This window comes from Takifugu rubripes, chromosome 7, assembly GCF_901000725.2.
Source record: "Takifugu rubripes chromosome 7, fTakRub1.2, whole genome shotgun sequence".
Classification (NCBI taxonomy): Eukaryota; Metazoa; Chordata; class Actinopteri; order Tetraodontiformes; family Tetraodontidae; genus Takifugu; species Takifugu rubripes.
Genome location: NC_042291.1, coordinates 11,163,258 through 11,183,670, shown reverse-complemented (window position 1 = coordinate 11,183,670; position 20,413 = coordinate 11,163,258). Strand labels below are relative to the sequence as shown.

Here is a 20,413-nt window from a genome sequence, read left to right as displayed (position 1 = left end):
TCTTATCAGATTAAGAGAAGAAGGCTATTCCTTTAATTAGAGATGAATAATGCACACATAGGTTTGGTTATTAAGTCAGGTAAATAACTTTGTACCTTTAGATCCGTCACTTCGTTGGTCAGTGTTTTATAAATAGCACGTGTGCTCACATCTTATTCCAGTCAAAAGGGGCAAATCTCTCAGCAGAATTTCTTTTTTCTATCTTTTTCTTAGAAGGCCCATTAAGCAGTTTTCAGGAAATGCTGATTTATCTTTCCCTTTTTAAGTCCACATGTCTGTGCAGGTTCCAGCAGACTGTACTGACACTGTAAAATCATTTAAAAGACTGGGAGAGGATGAGAGGCAGTCGGTGAAAGAAAAGAGGTATGAACAACAAAGAACATGCCCAAAGACAAGAGGGGGGAATGAATCTTAAAAAAATGGAGGCAACAAAATGGAGCGAATGTCTGTAAAATTGGAAACACTCCTGGTTATGACTCAAAGTCAAGACTTCAAAGGTTTTGACACATTACTCATCAGTCAGCATGCTTTCATAATGGGGGGCAGGGGGGCTCATCACCAGCAGTCAAAATACCAGTGCTGTCAAATGTGAGCACAGGACGTTCTGTTCGAACTGAATATGCTGCTAAATAAAGTCTGTTTTTTACAGTGCAGAGATCAAACTCGACATTGGTCCACTAAAGTTTCGCGAAGCAGAAATGTGCTGTATCTGTTTTGAGAAGCCACAGATCAGGGCCAGAAATTTGTTCTGATCCATGTTTGTTTCTCATCGAAGTTTGAAATCTCTCCTTATCCTTGTCCCTTTTTTTAAGGCGCCTCACCGCTGGCTAGGCCCCTTTCTTTGGAAAACCTTGAATAGAATAGAAGCACACTCCTTCTATTAAATTCCAGATATCCTGAATCAGTTGTTTTCTGTGCTGTATTTGTTTGTGTTTTTCTTGTATTCAGCTTCCTGTATTTTTTGGGGGGGTTTAGTTTAATTTAGTTTAATTGTGTGCCATGTCCTCTGTGCCAAAGTACTGAAGCTGTAGTGGCTCGGGGGACCTTGAAAGGTAAATTGTGAGCTGCAGACAAAGATTGAAAGAAAGAAAAGCATAAAGAGCAAAACTTTGATTGATGCAGGATCCTACTGAATAGAACTATTGTACAACTGGCAGCTTACTTGGACTGAATTAAAAAGCAAGCTGTTCTTGTACATGACTGTTTACATGTGCACAGTAGATTTTTGTGAGTGTTGGCTTTACACTTTAGGTTTACATTTCCATACACAATTCTTATTTTTTGTCGGTTTTAAAGTGTTTTGACATGATGTAATTCACTTTGCTCTCTTTAAGCTTATGAAATTTAGCATATATGATTGTCAGACTTGGAATAATTGTTATTGAATAACTGAATAATGAATGTTGACTATGAGAGTTGAAAATGTGGCTTTTCATCTGTTCTTTTCCTACTGCATCCATTCCCCCTGCCCTCTCTCCTCTTATTACATGGCTGTCCATCAGCACAAGGGTCTTGGCTCATGGTTTCTTTCTCATAAAAGGGAGGGTTTTTTTTTCCTGCCACCAATGCTGGTTTGGGGGTCAGGCTGTTCTGTCCAGCATTTGCAGGAACCCCTGATTGTACATGATGCTACATGAATAAAGTTGAGCTGTGTGAAGTGACTGAAAGAATAAGATCACCTACACAAGTGGCTGAAATGATTGTCAGTGGAGGTGTTCTGGCACCCTAGATGTGTCCCTCTGGGCTAGAGTAGACAGACCCAGGACATGCTGGAGGGCTTGCTTCCATCTATCTCTGGACCTCCTGGGTGAGATCCAGGGAAAGCTGGAGGAGGAAGCGTGATCCGAGCCTCCAGCAGATGATAATAAAACGATACCTTGAAATTCCACTTTCAGCCTGTCACAGGAAATGAACCAAGCTTTGATCATGTAGATTATGAGATGGGATGACATGAAGGTTTGGACTGATTACAAAGCATCTGTGGTTGATCAACTCGTTGGAGTGTAGTTTGAGTAGCTTTGCTTAAATCTCTGTGCAGGTTGGGGAGAGGCAGCAGGTGCTGGTGACCGAGGAGTCTTTTGATGGCCAGTACTACGTGGCTCACAACAAGTTCTATGAACAGGTAAGAAAACTATTATCGATCTCTTCTACATCAGTGAATTTTCAAAAAAGATTATATTCGACCCAATCTCCCATCATTGACTTTGGCAGAAAAAGTTCTTCATTGATCTGCAATTGATGAGTCTCTGAAGCGCGCACGCAGCCGACCCATGGCCTGTTCATATTCACGCTTGGTAAATGAGATCAGAGGCTTTGCTTAACATATCTGCGGAGTCGTCTCTGCAGGTGGCAGAGGCTTAAGTGTGTGTAGCCCAAAGTAGGTTAGCAGTAATATCACACGTACGCTCAAACAGGCACACACACCCCGTGGTGGTCATGAGAGCATTTGGCAGCTGATACTGGCAGTGCTTTTTTGCCGTGCTGAAACATTAAGGTCAGCCCTAAAGACATAAATTCCATCCTACACACACATACACACAGGCACAGCTTCAAAGACCCTCTCTGAACCTGTGAAAAATTCACTTTAAAACATCTTCAAATAAATCAATTTCCTCCCGCTTTAACCATCATCAGAAACATGTTTGAAGTTATGCTTTTTATTAGCTGGGAGGGCAGGGAATGGTAATAATTTCTGCCTCCCTTCCATTTTCCTCTCCTGTGCTCTCCTCCTTCCGCACCTCCTTCTCCCGGCCGTGGGCTTGAGTTACAAGTGTGACTGGGTTCATGTGTGCACGAGCGTGCCCCTCTCATGCTTCTTAGGATATGGCATGTTTGCCATGTGTCAGTTCACCGACACTGGAGAGGAGAGCACAATGAGGTCTTTAATGTCTGCCTCCGCTAAGTACTCGCCCTGCGCTCATAAATCTGACTAGCGAGTGAACATGGAAGAAAAGAAACCTCTTTACCATTATGATCTGAGGCCGTCCCCTCAGAGGACACAGTACATGATGTTCCAGTACATCTCTGCTCTATTGAGACCTCAGTACATCTATTGGTCCTCACCCTGTTCTTACCGGTTCTGATGGGTCTTTTTCAGGTTCCCTTATTATGCAAAACAATCATGTTGAAGGTCTATATGTCATTTGTTCATTATTTTTTAAGCGCACAAAGCATTTTATTTTCAAGTTTGAAACATTTGGGATGTTTACCAATTTGCATTAAATTGTCCTTTTAATAACAGTGGAAACAGACATTACTGCAGGTTTAAGTGCAGATAAATGGTCGATTTCAGTTCTGTTCTGGCAGCATCTGGCTGCGAAGGCGTGTGTGTTTCATTTCATCACTGTGAAACCATGACCCTCAGCTGCACACACTCACCCTCTCACGTCCTAAGCAGCAGGTGAGTGCCCGTCTCTCCTCTCCGTATCGTGCCTGCCCAGCCGGATGAAGGCAGACAGATTAGCGTTGCGATGACTCCCACCAGCGCAGCTCTGCACCCATTCAGGGGCCTGGTCAGCAGCTTAGCCCTGCAGAGTTGGGTAATGGCCAGACACGACCACGTGATCTGACTCAGCTTGCAGCAGTGCTGAGGGGCACTTGGACTGGACTGTCCAAGGTTGTTGCTCCGCTCCTGTTCAGTTTTTAATTCTTAGTCAGATGATCATGTTTTGGGGATGGTTATGATTAAATGGCTAAAGCTTACATACATCACTAAAGCTGTCAACCTTTTGATGACTGGAACATAATTGAGGCTTCTACACAGGATCTTTATTTAGAGTAGTGAGTCTTTAAAAACAAAACTCATTTCACTCTAAGCCCCAATTATAACTCTTTGTTTTCTCTGTTTCCTGCGGTGTTCAGCCAAGATTTACAGTTGCCATGGTGAAATTAGACAAAGCAGAAAATCCCTGTGGTTCATCTCGCAGCTGTAGCTGTAGATTTTGACCCTGAGGGCTTCCATAAATTAAAGTTAAAACAGTCACTCAAATAGGTGTTGTTTGTCACCAGAATGGCACTCACGAAATAACAGCACGTGTGTGTGTGTGGGGGGGGGGGGGGGGGGGCAACAGTTAATGAATCTAAATGACAAAAAAGCAACATTTCATAAAAGCTCTTCTGCGATGAGGCTGATCTTCTCAGTGCTCGCGTCACCGTGGCTCCTGTGGGTGACGTTAAAAACGCACCACGACCATTAGAATCAGTGTGCAGTTGCTTCCTTGCAGGTTCTGGTGCCGAAGAGAGCGGAGTTCAAAGGGAAGATGGTTGAGGTGGACATCTATGAGGCTGGCAAGCACTTCATGAAAGGTGGACCAGTAGAGGACAGTCAGCCTTTCACCCCCTCCATCGCTGTGCCACTTCAAAAAGGGGAAGTCTCAGGCCTGACCCAGGTAAACACACACGCACACACACACACATGCATTTACCTGGAAACCACATTTACTCTTATATAGGTTAAAGGGTTTTCTTCAAGAGACTCTAATACTTCGTCAGTCAGACGGTGTTTATTTGTCCATGCAAATGATCCTACCTTCATTCTCACAAACATCACACAAATGACAGAGGAGTGAAACTCCCTTGTCATCCGGTATCCGCCCATCATTATTCAGTCTCCTGACTCAGGAACAGGAGGGTAAACTTTGATCTTAATAGATAGATGAATGATACTGTCTGCTTCCTCTTCAGACCCACACCTGGTGTGCAGCACACAGGAACCATGTGTGTGATTGGGCTTCTGGTACCCGCTGAACTTCCTCCCGCTTGTTTCCGTTTCATTTCCTCCTACTTGTGTGGAAATTGATGGAACAGGCTCACGGCCACAAACGTTATTTCCCAGCTCCTCCTTCACACATTACAGACGCTGCTGCTGCTCAGGCCTGGAGATGCACTTATTGCTTTCTTTATAGGCAGCTTCAGTGTTTGTTTTTATTTTGTTTGTTCTATCCATTCTTGTCTTTATCTAAAATGAAGTCCTTGCATCTGCCAAGGAGCAGACTTTTCCAATACTGTGTGGTCAGCAAATAGTAAAGGCGTATAGCTTTTATCGCTGCTCCTCTCTACAGTTTGCTGAAGTGTCCCAGGCATGAGATAAGTAATTTAAGATAAGCCCGGCCAGCTTAACTGTCCTCTGTCTTCAGCCCAGCATGCACACAAACACCATGTTAATGTATCTGTTTCAGCGCATGTTATTTTTCACTCTGACTAACAGCAGCTTATACACGGAGCCACAGAGCAGAATATGATACACTTTCTAATTTCACACTCCATCAGCCTTTACTGCCAGACAGGGAGGGAGCAGACGGAAGGAAGGAAGAGACAAAGACGCGGGAGAAAGGAAGGATTCCAGGAAGGAAGAAACGGATGGCAGGGAGTGAGATAAAAGAAGAGAGATGTTTCTCAGCAAGCGATGCGGCACGCCATTTAGCACTGGGAAGTTAGGGCCAGTCTCTGGAAAAGTGTTTGGCACAGTGTTCGTGAGACTGATGAGGGAGTAATGGGTCTGGGGTCCACGGCACGAGGAAAACCACTGCTCAGAAAGAATTGGATTGAAAAATAAAATCTTAAAGGCTGGTTACTGTATATTATCACAGATCCACCATCAGTTCACTCTCGTGGGTCTTTTTTTTTTCTTGGACAGTTTTGTTGGGGAGCTCGAGCATTTGCGTGAACCACCTCCTCCAGGGAGTGTTTGAGTCTGAGCCGGAGTGTGTGTGCTGCAGAGGGCGGGGGGCTAACTAACTGGCACTGTTGTCATGTCACGCACTTTGTCGCGCTGTGTCCTTTTGAATCTCTTGGTTCAGGTTAATACATGTTTGTTTGAAGTGTGAGGAAGTTTCAGTAATGAAGGAGCTGGAGGGAAAAAAACTGACCTCTGGCTACGGCTCCGCTCGGAAGCTCTGGAGAGGATCGCTGCGGAGACGCAGCAGCACACTTCTATATTGTATGAGTCTCTGCGTGAGTCTCCCACACACTGTGCGTGTGAGATGAATTAGTGATCAGGAAAAGGCTGATTGATACTCACAGCCATGTCTCGCAGCAGACTCTGTAATTATAGGCTTTTGGCAGGTAGCAAAAGAAAAGCAGAAGAATAAAGAGCCAGAAGGAGATTATGTGTGGAGGTCTGTGATAGCTGGTTCGCTGATAGACAGATGGAGTCTGAGCTTCCTCCTTTCATCATGGATGCAAAAGAGCGCTGAAAGTGAGAAAAGGACGGCGGTGGATGAGCGGGTGATCGGAGAGGCAGAGGAGCCCGCCGAGGTCTGTGTTACCATTTTGTTGAAAAAGCAGCAAATTGAGAGTTCAGAGCCGGAGACGATTGCGTGCTGACCAGAGCGCGTGAAGAAATGGAAGAACACGGTCTGATGGATAGGTTGATTTATAGAGCCGCGGCTGGGGATGGATGGAGCCGAGAGTGGACGGATAGACACGAGCTGGAGACATGACGGCTTAAATGCACGCAGCTGATGAATGAGTGGAGAAATTGATGCACAGATGTTTAAATATACGGACAGGTAAAAGAATTAGGGATGGATGAATGAGTCATGTGGATGGATGGGCAGTGAGCTAATGACACATGACTCTTTGTCCATGTGCAGCTCCCAGAATGCTTTGCTGACCTGTGCAGTTTGTGGACATGCTCTTACCTCGTCTGATGGCAGGTGCTACTTGTTCCTGCTCTTAATCCACTTGTTTTAAACCTTCATCTTTTTTCATGTCAGACTGTTTTATGGATAGCTGGACACATTTCTAATTATCCGGGGTTCCTGCTTGATGATTTATCTCCAGGTTACTCCGACAGAGACCAAAACCTACCCACAATGCCGCAGCAACCCAGATTACGTGATTCAAGACTTTTTCGACCCTGTTTCGGTCGCGTTCTCACCTGTAGCACCACGGGATGATTTCCATTTGACTTTCTCCTCTCTGGGTTTGTTTTTCCGCTCCTCCGTTATTTCTCTGAGTGACACGTGCATTCGTTCCTGCTGCTACATTCCATAAAAAAAATCCAAGGTTAGGAGGGTTTAGCTTTTATCCACATAAATATTTCCTCCAGTCCCTTTTTTCTCTGACTCTCTCCATTCTTTTCTCAGTCTCTCCCACTGTCAGCCCCACAGTGACAGAAACAACATGACGCACAAAAGAGGACATTAATGGGTTTTTTGCAGAAGCAAAGGAGGCTCTCAGTAGCTCAGGAAGGCAAAGGGGGAAAAACGAGCGGTCTTGAGCGGTCCGAACCCTCAGATGACATTAAATTAATTGAAGAGGAAGGGGCAAAAAAGATGAAGCCGGAATGTAAGAAAGAGAGGGAGATAAATTGAGTGATCAGGAGAAAGAGGCCCAGCCCGAGTGCCATCCAATAATCAGCTATTTTTATAGCACACTGGCAGAAAGCTGCAGTCTGTCCACTCAGTTTCTATTAGGGATGGAATATTCATGATGACTGGGGCACTATTGTGACCTCAAGTGGAAAAATATGGACGCTTTCCTTTTTATCTCTGTAAACCATCAATGTGAATGGATTCATTTTTTAACTCACTGTTTTAGCATCTTTTCTCATTTTCATTCACCATCCTCAGTGAATATTACATCTTTTTATTTGTGTATTTAGAGTGTGAGAGAAACGCACAGCGTTGATTTGGTCAATATTCTGCAGTTGATGCTGAGTGTGAGGGATATCTAACAGGTTCACTGCTAAAATAATGCTCACACACACACAAACACACTTACACCAGCACCTCCTGCACTCCCCTGTGTGACTGTCAGACTGTTGGTAGCCGCAGGCAATCTGAGGCGCACACACTGACACTCGCACTACAATCTGTGTGTCACTACAAACGAGCCATCTCCTCGAAATGCAGCCGCCGTAGATCGTCTCTTTGATCATCAGTCCCACGCCCACGGCGTCGACCGCATTGTCAAAGAAAAATAACATAAATCGACAAGAAATCAAAATTATTTTTACTCACTTTCCCCCCTTAAACGTCAAAAGTTTGTACTTGGCCTCGGCGTGACATTGTTTACTATATTAGCTTATTTTCTTTTTGTTTAGTCAAACCAAGCAGCTGCGGCTGTTTTCAGCACTGCTGTTAGCATGTCAAGTTGTATTACACGTCCTCTTTGTTGCGTTTATTTAAAGGAGCAAAGTCAGAGTACCAAAGTGATGCTTGTGTCATCAAAGTATCAGTCATGATTGTTTTCAGGGTGTTAACCTCGTGCATCAGCTGGTATTACGCGGTAGTTTTTGAAAGGCCTTTGCTCTGGGTTTACGTCGGATTTAAGAGATATGGTAAATATGCGTTTCCCTTCAGAGTTTCTGCTGCACTTGGCTGTCCATCAGCAGGAATGTCAAGGATTTGTATTGCAGTCAGATCACCTCGTCCTGCCCTTCTGTGGAAAGCCGCTCCTGCAGATGCCCAGCTAATGCAACGAGCTAAAACCACCTGGCTAAAGCTGAGTATCAAATGACCCGAGGCGCAAAATCGAACGGGTGTCGACGGCAACGACATTGATTTAGAGCGACACGGCTTCAAAAAGAGACGCTGGGTTGGAACGCTGCTGCAAAGTGGCTTAGCAGAAGAAGCAGAGAGAGGAGGCAGTTAAAGAAGCTTAAATAACAGCGCGCGCATGTGTTTTACAATGTCATACCGAAGACATTCATCAGCGCAGGGTTGCAATCCAAAACATTTGAGTTTAACAAAACGTGAAGATGAATAGCCTGACAATGGCAGTTGTTTAAGCTAGGACATCATTCTTTTCAGAAAAACATCCTCTGCCAACCCTGTAAGCCCCGACTGCATCAGTATTTATCCTTCTACATATATATGCATGCATAGGTTAAAGGTACCGTACGGTGTCGACACTTTATTCAGAGTGATGTTGCCATATATGAACAACGCCTCTGCAGGGAACGTGTACCTTCTGTTGGTTCAGTCAGTTTAGTTATTACACAGACGTGTTTACGTGGTAGTGCTGTGGTGCATCTGGCTGTGTTGAGGTGCCTCGAGAACTTCACAACAGACGCGGGTCACTACAGATGATTGAGAATCTACACAGCCGTCACTATAGAACTGGCCTGGGTTTGTTTAGAGCACAGCCATTATGGAATCATCTGTCCTCGAACTAAAACGGCCCACATTTGTAATGGTTTTGAAGTTTCAAGACACAGGTTTTGCTTCTTTTTTTTCCCCTCCAATTGAAGTTTATTCTCGATTCAAGACTCACATTTTCCACATCTCAATCAGTCGTGAACAACACTGTAGGAGCTTCTCTTTGGTTTGAGGAGCCGCAGCATTTATCGCTCGACAAAGTGTAACCTTCACACAACCTGATGCTCCTCTTTTCATTCTCCTCTGCTGCATTCAGGAGCTTACTCCTGACGGGAAAAACAAGGTTAGAGCAGGAAGTCACTCATTACGTTCAGTAAGAGATCACAAAAGTGTTTCCATTCACACAGGCTGCTTTTTTCACTCTGATAAATAAAGTAATATGAATACACGTTCATGTCTTACAGACCCAAATAAACTGAGTATCTGAGGAAAAAAACAGAAAAAAATATTGTGCAAATTATTCAAAAGAGGACTAATTGCTATGAAATTTTGAATGTCTATGTGCAGTTTTATTAAATTAAATTATTTTTAACAGTTCTAAACCAGAACAGCGCTCCTCCAAACGGTTCCTATTAGCTCTGCTCAGCCTGACGATGAAACCGTCCCTTTATTATTAAGGTGTTGTTGACATCACTTTTATCTCCAATAATGAATAATGTGAAGAACAGTGGAACAATGTTGCTGATGGGTCAGCTCTTTCTGCCGCTCTGGCAGAGACTGAGCAGAAAAGGACGCTCGGCAACGGGCTGTTTGTTTCCTTTCTACTTTTAATTTCATAATCTATGTGACAGCTGATGATGCTCCACATGGTGTGGTCCAGCTCGCCGTGTTCCCTGCTGACCAGAGGCAATGGCTGCAGCCAGAAAAGTGTTAACCAGGCTATGATCCGCAGCACCTCGGTCAGCACTGGGATCACAGGTGGACCTCAGAGCAGCAATAAGGTGGACAAATATCAGAAAGTTAACTTTTAAACCATCTCCCGTCACCTCGCTCCAGTCAGTACAGCCTCAGCTCATCATGGCTTTGTCAAATCACCTGTGGCTAAGAACTGTTACAGTATCTCTTCTCTCTCTCTCTCTCTCTCTCTCTCTCTCTCTCCGCCTCTCTCTCTCTCTCTCTCCGCCTCTCTCTCTCACTCACTCACTCACTCACTCACTCACACACACACACACACACACACACACACACACACAGTGGGTGTAGAGTGACACCAACAGCTGCTGTCAGAAACGTGACCACTGTGTGTATTGTGTTCCTGGCTCTTGTGCTGCACAGTGTGGCTCTTTGTTTGACTGTGTGGGTTTGCAGAGCACACTCGCAGAAGCTGCATGGGGAGGAAGTGTTTCACAGAGAGACTTTGAGATGCGCTAGAAGCCTGCAGGCTAAAGGATTGAACTGGTACCCAGGCAGGTACCCCTGGTGTTCGGTCAGATGGTTTTAAGCAGGATTATATTTGCTGAGAGCCGACGCCGGCCTCCACAGGCCTTCATGGAGCACGCTGCTCTCTGTCTGTCTGTCTCTCTCACACACACACACACACACACACACACACACACACACACACACACACACATCCCATCATCCTGACTAGCAGGTGGTGAAAGTCACATATTTCTTCTTTTGTCCCTCCTTTCTCTCCTTTGTCACTCTTTCTCCCCTCCTCTCCTCCTCACACTCCCACTCTTTTGACATGCACCTATTGGCACTTGGATTTTTGCTGCCCCCCTCTAGTAATCAATTGTAATAATGCAGCTATTCGTGGCCCCCTGTGGTGAGGCAACACCAGAGGAATCGCAGATAAGTAGACGGTTAAAGACGAGTAGACGTAACCCTGACGACAAATAGAAATGTAAGGGGTGTCTCGGCTTTCATCACTTGTTTTGGTCTGTTTTTGCGCTATGTTACAGTTTACTGGAGATGCATTTATGTTCAAGATTGAAGGGTTGAAACATCACTTTTCAGCGAGGAATTATCCCAACGGTAGCTGCACTATTTCCTGCTATCATATTCTCAGAAAAAAGAAGTTTAGGTTACATTATAACACACAAAAAAAATCCACCCTTAACATCCAAACAGCAACAAAACGTGGGTCAGGTTACTGTGAGGTAGATCCCAGCATGAGCCAGGCTTAAACAGCAGAACCAGACCTCCCGTCCTCATTCTCCCTCCACCTGGTGTTACCTCTATGGGCTGGCGGATGCGTCACGCAGGCGTTGCTGGCTCATATTATCTGTCTTCCATTGTTTCCTGTAACAGAGGAGGCCATTCAGAGATAATGTGGGGAAGTGTGGGTGGCGCTCCTGAATGCCAGAAGGGACAGGGGCACACATGCACTGTCATGTGTGACATGTGTAGGCGTGCACGGCACTTCCTGTCCACTGTAAAGTAAGCCCCGCCCCCTTTTTGTCCCATCTCCTTTGAGTTGTTTTTGGTTTCCAGGTCAGGTTTTTCTGATAAAGCAATGAGAATTCAGCAGGTTTCACCTCCTCTCTCTGAAGAGTCACCTTTAGAGGGACGCCAGGCTGCCCCCCACGAGGATGTCACGGTTAGCTGAGAGGGCTAGATGTGATCGCCACCAACGTGGCTACAGCTTACAGGAGAGTCTGACGGATGTGTGGACAACACCAGAAAACCAGCCATTAAACCTGAGTAGCCCTGACAACAGGAACATTGAGCTTTATTCATGTGCTACAGCCCGCTTGATTGTCAGACTGACATAGGTAAAACACAGAGGCAGCGTCTGTGATGAGCAGGCGTGAGGAAAGAGGCTGAAAAGAAAAGGGGAGGGAGGGAGGGAGGGAAAAATCAATCTACACCTTTGGTAAATATCAAAGCTGAATCTCACACAGATCTCCCAAGCGAACTTGATTAAAGGTTATTCTGTAAAGTCGCTGATCAATTGCTCAATATCACCCTGGATAATCTTCCTTCTCTGTGCCGAGGCATTTTACCAACTGTCATGCAGGAGGAGACCTACCAGAACCAGCACCTGGTTCTCCTCCATCGATTTCCTCTCCTCGCAACATGTCTACACTTGTCGGCCTTCTCCAAATGGTCTCGTGTTCAAAATGGACGCATGTGCTCATGACTATTGTTTCAAATGTTTTTAAACGCGTAATCAAGGGGAACGATCGATGACGACAGGTGGAGGCTGCGGAGAAACGGATCTACTTATCGGTTTCCAGAGTTCTGTGAATTAAAGAGAACCATCCCTGAGGGAAAATGTTATTTTTTTTGAGTGGCGCCTGCACTTGGGCCTGGTTCCTTTCCAGTGAGAGCAATTACGTAATCGCTTCTAATGACCGTGTGCCGACATACGTTGCCAGGGTCGCTTCCACATTGTTGCAGGATGGTTGTGGGGAAGACTGGCAGTCTGCGCCTCTGACGCTGATAACACACTACATTAGCTTTGAAGACCTTCCAGGCTGCACCTCGTCGACACTTTAAAATCTGGTTCGGACGCTTAAATCACTCCAAACCGCAGAGACAGACAGAATTGAAATCACTCATTTTCATAAGTGAATGGCTCCTTTTATGGAGCTCTCCTCCACAACATATCACAACCATCACTGGATTTAAAATTCTGTTGGCTTTAGATTGGAGACGGCAGAGGTGGAGCCACGATCAGTGCATGTGTTTTTATAACTGGGTAATGGTCCATGAAGGATAGGACACTGCTCAGCAGAGATCAGGGTTTGATGAACAGCCAAAGGAAGTCTGACGTTCATCCACGTATGCAGAAAAACACCAAGCTGCAGAGTTGCAGCAGTTCCTGCCATCCTGCTTCCTCTCCCCTCTTCATATTCCCGCTACGCTCCCCTCCACATCTTTCTCAGCCATCTTTCACTGTCAAAGCCCTCAAGCCCTGGATGTCTTTTTAATGGTCAGACACATTAAGACGGAGGAGGACGCTCAGATTACAGATATTTGACGTGTCGGATCACTGACCGCCGCTGCCGTCAAGCATCGCTATTTGATTTGTGACTGCGGCCGGCAGAGTAAAACGAAAGATGATCCCCGAATTATAAATGGAAGCTGTGGCGTTGCACAGCCTCTGTCCTCGCGTGATAGACGCAGCAGCAGTGAGTATATTAGTCACTATTTTCACCAGACGCGTTAGAATTAGCACCTTTATCGTCAGCGTTGCCAACACAGTCGGACATGATGTCCGACTCATTACATCATAGCATTACGTAACGGAAGGCTGAGCTCCTCTAATCACAAATCTGCCAGTTTTCAATCCAAAGTCACTCTCGACCCTTCAGTGTGTGCAGTTATTCTCTAAATTACCACCGAATGTAGTTAATTACCTTCATGCAATGGTAAATAAAGCACAAGGTTTATTTATTTACTTTCTGTCCACAGGAACACGCGGCCAACGGTGTCCACAGTCGTCCATCTCCTCCGTCCTTTTTATGGAACGGCTCTGCCAGTCTGGACCGGGAGCTGCTGAAGAAGCTCGCCATCGGGCTGGCGCTGACGGCAGCCCTACTGGCCTTTATAGTAGAGAAACTGTGTGCATGGAGCTGAGCAGCATCACAGGTGGGACTGAGGGGACAGCAGCTCGCAGCAGGCTTCAGTGCTCCGTGACTGGTCTTCTGGTCAGTGCCAACACACTTTTAGGCTTAATTCCTGATTTTATTTGGGTAAGTGGAATCAGCAGGTCAGAGCAGCAGTTAAGGAGAACAAACCTTCGTGTCTCTCCTGGTTTAAATGGATCTCATTTGGTTCTCTGTTGTGTCATGAACGTAGTCAAATGTCTTTGAATTCTGTTTGACATGTCAATGTCGTATTTTTAAGATAAAACAAAACCTGTTTTTTCTGTTTTTTTTGCCCCAAGTGGAATAAATTTGAAGGTCTTTACACCAGTTTTGCTGCTGCTCTTTTTCTTTCCTGCTCTGCGGTTGCATGAGCATGAACAGCGCGGCGTTTTGTGGCCCTCACGGCGTTAAAACTCCATCTTCCAGTTAGCATCCATGTGTAGTAGATGGTGTCTTCTGTGATACCACGGCTGGGATCTATAACTTCACGGGAACCGTCCCAATCAGCTTGTGACGAGCGGAATTATTGAAGCGCCGGTGACACATCTTGCATGTATTAAACATGCTCTTCTGTTGCTGGAACACACTGGGGGGGGCTGTGTCTTTCTCCAAAACCGTTTTGTTTGGCGCAGCAGTCCCAGCCCGTGTTTTGAAATACACCATATTTAATAATGTATGCCCCAATTTATACATTGCCCCAGCACGTGTCGCTGTCAGGGGGGTTTTTTCATCTCCACGCGTGCCCCCTGCACACAGCCTCTGTCACAAGTGTCTCTTTGAGCATGTTTGGGAGCTGATTCACACAGCGCGCCCGTGTCTGATGCATCCGCGTTTCCCTCCGATGTTTAATTTAGCAGAAAGGCGAGCTGAACGAGCGAACACGCGCACGTGCTCGGGGCTCGAGGTGACAGGACTCATTCAGAAACGCCTGTTATGAGATACGCTGTCTGTACCCTACACACGCCCCCACACACACACACACACACACACACACACACGGGCACCTGCTCTGCGCCGTTTGATCCGTGTCACAACACAGACACGCGCACGTACGTCTGCAGTTTTGTCGCATACATGCGGCAAAGCTTTATATTACCTGATCAAATGATGCGTGTCCCCCACATAAACACGCGCGCCAGCTTTGTATTATGTGATCAAATGATGCGTGTAGCTGTGCAGCTCGTTACATCCATCCAGCGCTGCCCTATATTGTTCCGAAACCATCCATAGCACGTGACGCTTCTTTTGATGCTTTGTAAGCACATTTCCTGCCACTGCACGTCAGTTACACGCCGTTGTTCTCCGGTGAAATATGGCTGCAGCGACAGCCTTTATGTTTGGAGATCATCACTTCCGATGAAATATGGAGGCAGGAGCCGAGGAAAAGGGGATTAGCGTCGGCGTTGCGTCATTCGCTGAGGTTGTTTCTAATAAAAGTGTGTTTCCCAAGTTTCTGCTCTGAGAGGCGGCTGCTGTCAATTCGTCATCGGGTCACAGGACAGAAGCCCGCAAAATCGTTGCATTTCAAGTTTGTTTTTTACAGGTGTAAATGCAACAGCACTCTTGGAGAAAAGCTCCAAACCTCCATCAGAGCTGCTAAATTCGGCAGCAAGACTCTTAAGACGTGCTTCTTGGCCGCGCTAACTAACCCTAACGACTGGTGACACGTGTTAATGTGGACAGTTTTGACATCGGCTACTGGCTGCCAGAGTTTCTCATTAACCACCTTCCCAGCCTGTGACCTTTCTTTTCTGCTTAACGAAGAGAATTCCTCCTCCGCTGACCGGCGCTGCCTCCGATTGCTTCTCTAAGGCTCCTGTTGATGTGTTTTATATGTTTACACATGATTTACACATAAACAGATTTGATATTCTCTTTGAATTTATATTTTGACGGTGTGTGTGGGTTGTGGGGTCTTTTTAGCCTCAGGGCAAACACACAACAGGAACTGCAGTGATTGACACCCTTACAACTGGAGTCTGGAAAAACTCTGCACGTGTGTGTGTGTGTGTGTGTGTGTGTGTGTGTGTGTTAATTAGCAGCAGACAAGTAACAAACAGAATGTCGAACACGTGCACAGTCTGGAGTGTGTGTACAGTCTGGTATCGGTTGCAGCAACCTGACGCTGCACACGGAGCCTGACGGGATTATGGACCTCGTTAGCGGTTCTAAAATGTGAGCGTTGGCTCTGAAGGTATGGAAATGCAGCAGCCTCCAATTTCCTGCTTCCATACAGCATGATGGATGCGAGGGAATGCTCACATGGGCGTGACCAATTAATTTTTGCAATTTTGGTGACCAGCATGCTTTGTTGCTCTTCCTCCGCCTCCCACCTCTCCAGCCGTCTTCGCTCTGCCTTCCTGCTTCTATAGGCTGAGGCCTGCGAAACACCTCAGTCCCTCCCGGAACAGTGGAGAAAATGACTTGGCAAGCATATCAGAGTGCGTGTGCGCTCGTCGAAGCCTCGACTCGTCTAAGCCTTCAGCTTCATAGACGCTGTGTCTTTGCTCGGCGATTGTGCTGTTTTATCTGCACACAGACGCGCGCGGACCTGCACCCTGTTGTCGCTGCAAAGCAAACTGGGAGTTCTCAGCCTGTCGTGTGAGGGAGAGATTGAGTGTGTTGGTGGCTTGCCACCTTTGTTTTGGTGCGTGTGTGTGTATGGGAGGGGCTTATACATCTTTGACTTTGAGCATCTAAGGGTGTTTGTACTCACCTCTGGGGCAGAGGCCTGGGGGGGGGACCAGGGTTTATATTGTTGCTAAAAGCTTCTTAATGTTAGGCGTTATTGAAGTGTTGTTAGTTGTTCTGCGCTGTGGTTGGTGGATCTGTGGTCAGGTGACGCGCCTCGTGTCAGCCGAACTCGACGCCACTCGTTAGATCATCTATGGGTGTTGCGGCTGTTCGCCACCTCCTGCGGTTACGTTTGTGCTCAGTGCAACTTTTAATGGTGTTTTTTCGTGGCGCTAAGCACAGATTGCATGAGCGCCGTTGCCATGGAGATTGCTCCCAGTGTCCACACATTTAAAAAAAATGCTAATTTAGCCCCGTTATTATCGTTTAATGAAACTCTGGAGTGCATCTGAAGAGGCAGCAGTAGCTCCGGTCTTGTTGTGATTCAAGGGTCCTAATGGCCTCAGAGATGATGTGAAGATATTTATGGAATAAATGGAATTCCTGATGCGGAGCTGCTTCCTCTACCTTTCGGGGCAGATTTACAGGCTGCTGTCAGAGCACCACTGAATAAATATGTCAACTTATATTACTAAACTGCCACAAAGGTGCATTTATCAGACCAATAAACAACAGGCTTCCCAGTGGAGGCTGTTGTTTCCTCTAACCACTGATAACACCAACGGCTCTCCTTGATAAGGTGCTGTTGCGCTGCTGTTTTGAATTAGTTTGGGAGATTGATTATACCGTCAACACTGGCGCCGCCATTCATAACCTGCAAAGTGTGATTGTCATTGTCACCAGACACAAAAACACAAACCTCAGAAACCCCCAGAAGAGCAGCGTCAGCTCCCTGGAGACCAGCAGACGCGGACGCGCTGACTGTCACAACTCCACCGACGACTGTTAACTGATCGATGGTGCGAGTCTGACCGGGTTGGAGCGGCCTGGATCAAGGCCCCGCGGCCCCGCGTGTGACATGAGAGCGGGTTTATGAATTGAATTGAGCTTCTGCAGAATAAATATGAAACGGGTGAAATGTGACCTTCACCCCCCTTCAACAGCAGCTTGCATCACTCCGGCGTCTCTGAATGTGTCCCCACCCTGAGAAACAGCCTGTTTCTAATTACACACATCATTCATTAAGTCTGCTCCCCATTTCTGTCAATGCTGCCCCCGCTCGCCCCCCCCTCCCCCGCCCCTGGATATTGTAATATAAGCTTGTCATAAAATCTTTAGAAAGGAATAAATCAATGGGAAGTCGGCTTTAAGCTTCACGAGGAGGTCATCCGCTGACATTTGATGGAAGAACGCGACGCTGGAGCTGTTCGTGTTGGTTAAAGATGAGCCGTGGGAGGAGACACCTCCCAGTCAGGACTGAGGACAATCGGTCCTCACAAGTCCATAAATGAGTGTCTTTTATTTTGTCTCCAAGGGGGTTGACACATCCAGCTGTAGGACAGCCAGTGTGGCAAGTATTTGTCCTGGAAAGGTTTGATGTTTATGTCTGGGCAGAGGAGGGTCCTGTCGAAGCAACACACACACACACACACACACACACACAGGCGAACTCTGTGTGCACGCCGCTGCCAGACCACAGCGAGCGGAATTAAACCGGGAGCGGGCTTTGCCAGACCGAGCGAACATGTGAAACAGCTTTCCGAGCTCTTTTCCCAGCCACTATTTTCCGCCAGCGTGATCATTAGATTTTACAAAGTGTCAGAGCGAGCACTGCAGGCATGACTTGGCCCAGCCTGACCGGCGAGCGGAACGCCACGGGAACATTACGGCCCAAACAGATGTGAGAGAAAGTCAATAACGCCGTGCGGCGTGAAACATAACATGCATTTGATTACTTCTCAGCGTGTTTTTTTTTTTGCTGAATATGCGTTATGAGCTGCGGGGGCTGCTGGACCCCGGCGTGGCTCCGGTGTCAGATGTGGTTGTTGCGAAACGTGACGGAGACGGTCGTGTCCAGGGATGTCAATCTGTCGGAAATGGTCGTGTGACTCCCCGGTTGTCCAGATGTCCACGCTCGTCCTCTTCGTCTGCATTGGAATTGTCCTCGTGGCCTAGATGCAGCCATCAGTTGCGTAACAGCCCCTCACCCCCCACCCCTGCTCCATCATTCATCTTCCCCTCGGTCCTCCTCAGGCTGCAGCCTTTTCCGCATCCGTCCTCTTTAAACTGTACACACGTTGAAGACCTGTCAGTCACATGATCCTTCCTGAGGCCATTTTTTACTCTCCCAACAACCTCTCAGATGTTATTTGTATTTGTTTGAGTTTTTCTCTTCCTGTGTCAACCATAACACCCCCTAATGTTCTAAGTGTGTTTCCTAAAGTGATTCACACTTGGACTGTGTGAGAAGTACGTGACACTTGAACAATGATTACACATTGACACGTATTTGGACACACACACACACATACACACACATTTTATTTATTACTGTGCTTCTGAGGATCTCCCTTGGATGACCGGGGGGAAATGATCCTACGTTCAGGGGTGGGAGGCCAGACGATGCAGCTCAGACAGTTCAGAAGAGCAAAAAATAAATAAAAATCGCCGATTACCCATAAGGCATTTCTTCACACCTCTGGTGTCGTGGCTGTGTCCCCCTTCTGGTATGTTTCTGTTCGCTCGTGTAGGTCTCACCTCACCGGGCTCCTCTCTTCTTTGCTCCTCTCTCACTTTCACAGCTCAGGTGAATTCGCTCGTCCCGCTTCGACCGATCTGAGCGCCGCCGTCGGGAAGGCGAGAGGGCAGGCGGTGACGGGACGGCCACAGGACAGAAGGACTGAAATGGAAAACATCTCAAATCAATAAACAGTAGCCTGAAGTTGCTTTTAAACCAGAGTCACTGTCAGAACCAATACACAAGAGTTGAGCTAAGCTTTCCCACAATCCTTTGCCACAGAAGAGGCAATTACAATTTCACAGGTTGAAATTAAAATCCCCCGTGTGTGTGCGTCTGTGTGTGTGTGTGTGTCTGTGTGTGAGAGAGAGATAGTTCGAGCTGTCAAAGTGATTTCAAGCTGTTTATAGACTAAGCTCACCAAATGGGCCCTTTGCTGCAAAAGGGGGGAAACAAATCTAAATCTCTCTTCTTTCCCTCGATGTTTTTTTTTCTCAAAAGAAAAAACCAATTCCTTGAATATTAATTGCTCGATGATCGGCTTATTTGTTTGTGATGAGGCTGCAAAAGAAACTACACATAATCCCCCCCCCCACCCCCCCCACCCCCCTGCCTTAATCACCCCTTTTCCTCTCTTTAATTCTTTTCTCTATCATCCTCTTTCTTGGGGCATGTTTGCCTTTTTTCCTCTCGTTAAAAGCAGGAACGTCTTTGGGTGAGTGTAGCGGCACCATTTAGTATCAAAGTACTCCGATCTCATTTCTAGAGCTGCTTTATTTACATCCTGGAAGATTTACGGCCCATGTCGGGCTTCATTTTCAAGCTCTAGAGTGCAGCTTGATTTATTCTCATCCTAATCATCTCCCCACTTTCCATTCCTCTCTTGGATCTGCTGCACCTTTTCTCATGCAGGCAACATCTGATCTGCATCCTCTGGGTGTGTGTATCCGCCATCAGTCTTTATAGGAAAACAGCTTCTTTTTTCCTATCCAGGGAAATAAACCCCAGTTTTAGCGCAGTCACTCTGCAGCTAACGCAGCCACATTTCCTCCTCTCGGAGAATAAGTTACAAAAGTTGAATTTTAATAGGATGAAAGTTGATGTAATGTGTCTGATTTTGGTTGTTGCGCTTCCTGCTGGTGCAGTTAAACACTCAGATCAGACAGTTGAACTTGTTAGCATAGCATCTTGTCACATCCTGTTGCCAATTAGCATCTTTGGTGGCTATTTTCTTGTGTGACGGATCACACTCACCAGGATCTCAAATTGATTCATTCCTTTTTCCCCCCCGGCGCGCTCCTTTTGGCAGCAGCCTCTGCGTAGCTTTGCTGTAACAGCAGGTTTTATGAGTCCAAGTCAAACAGGAACTGCACCAGCACCTGTGTCTTCACTGCCCGGGGGGAATCTGCCTTTCTGCTCGACTTTGTCCTGTTTAAATTTGGTGTCACTTTGAATCC

The 20,413-nt window shown here is 46.5% G+C and overlaps 1 protein-coding gene across 3 annotated transcripts in view; it reads left to right on the top strand.

The window, feature by feature from the left end:
* cdkal1 (CDK5 regulatory subunit associated protein 1-like 1) overlaps window positions 1-13,972 on the top strand; it is a 137,564-nt gene extending 123,592 nt beyond the window's left edge. For all 3 annotated transcript variants that reach the window (XM_029838346.1, XM_011605473.2, XM_011605474.2), the window contains 3 exons: window positions 2,039-2,122; window positions 4,224-4,388; window positions 13,470-13,972. In XM_029838346.1, the coding sequence (XP_029694206.1) occupies window positions 2,039-2,122; window positions 4,224-4,388; window positions 13,470-13,634 (414 nt within the window). In that variant the 3' untranslated portion in view covers window positions 13,635-13,972. The remainder of the gene's footprint in view (window positions 1-2,038; window positions 2,123-4,223; window positions 4,389-13,469) is intronic.
* The last annotated feature ends 6,441 nt before the right edge of the window (window positions 13,973-20,413 follow it).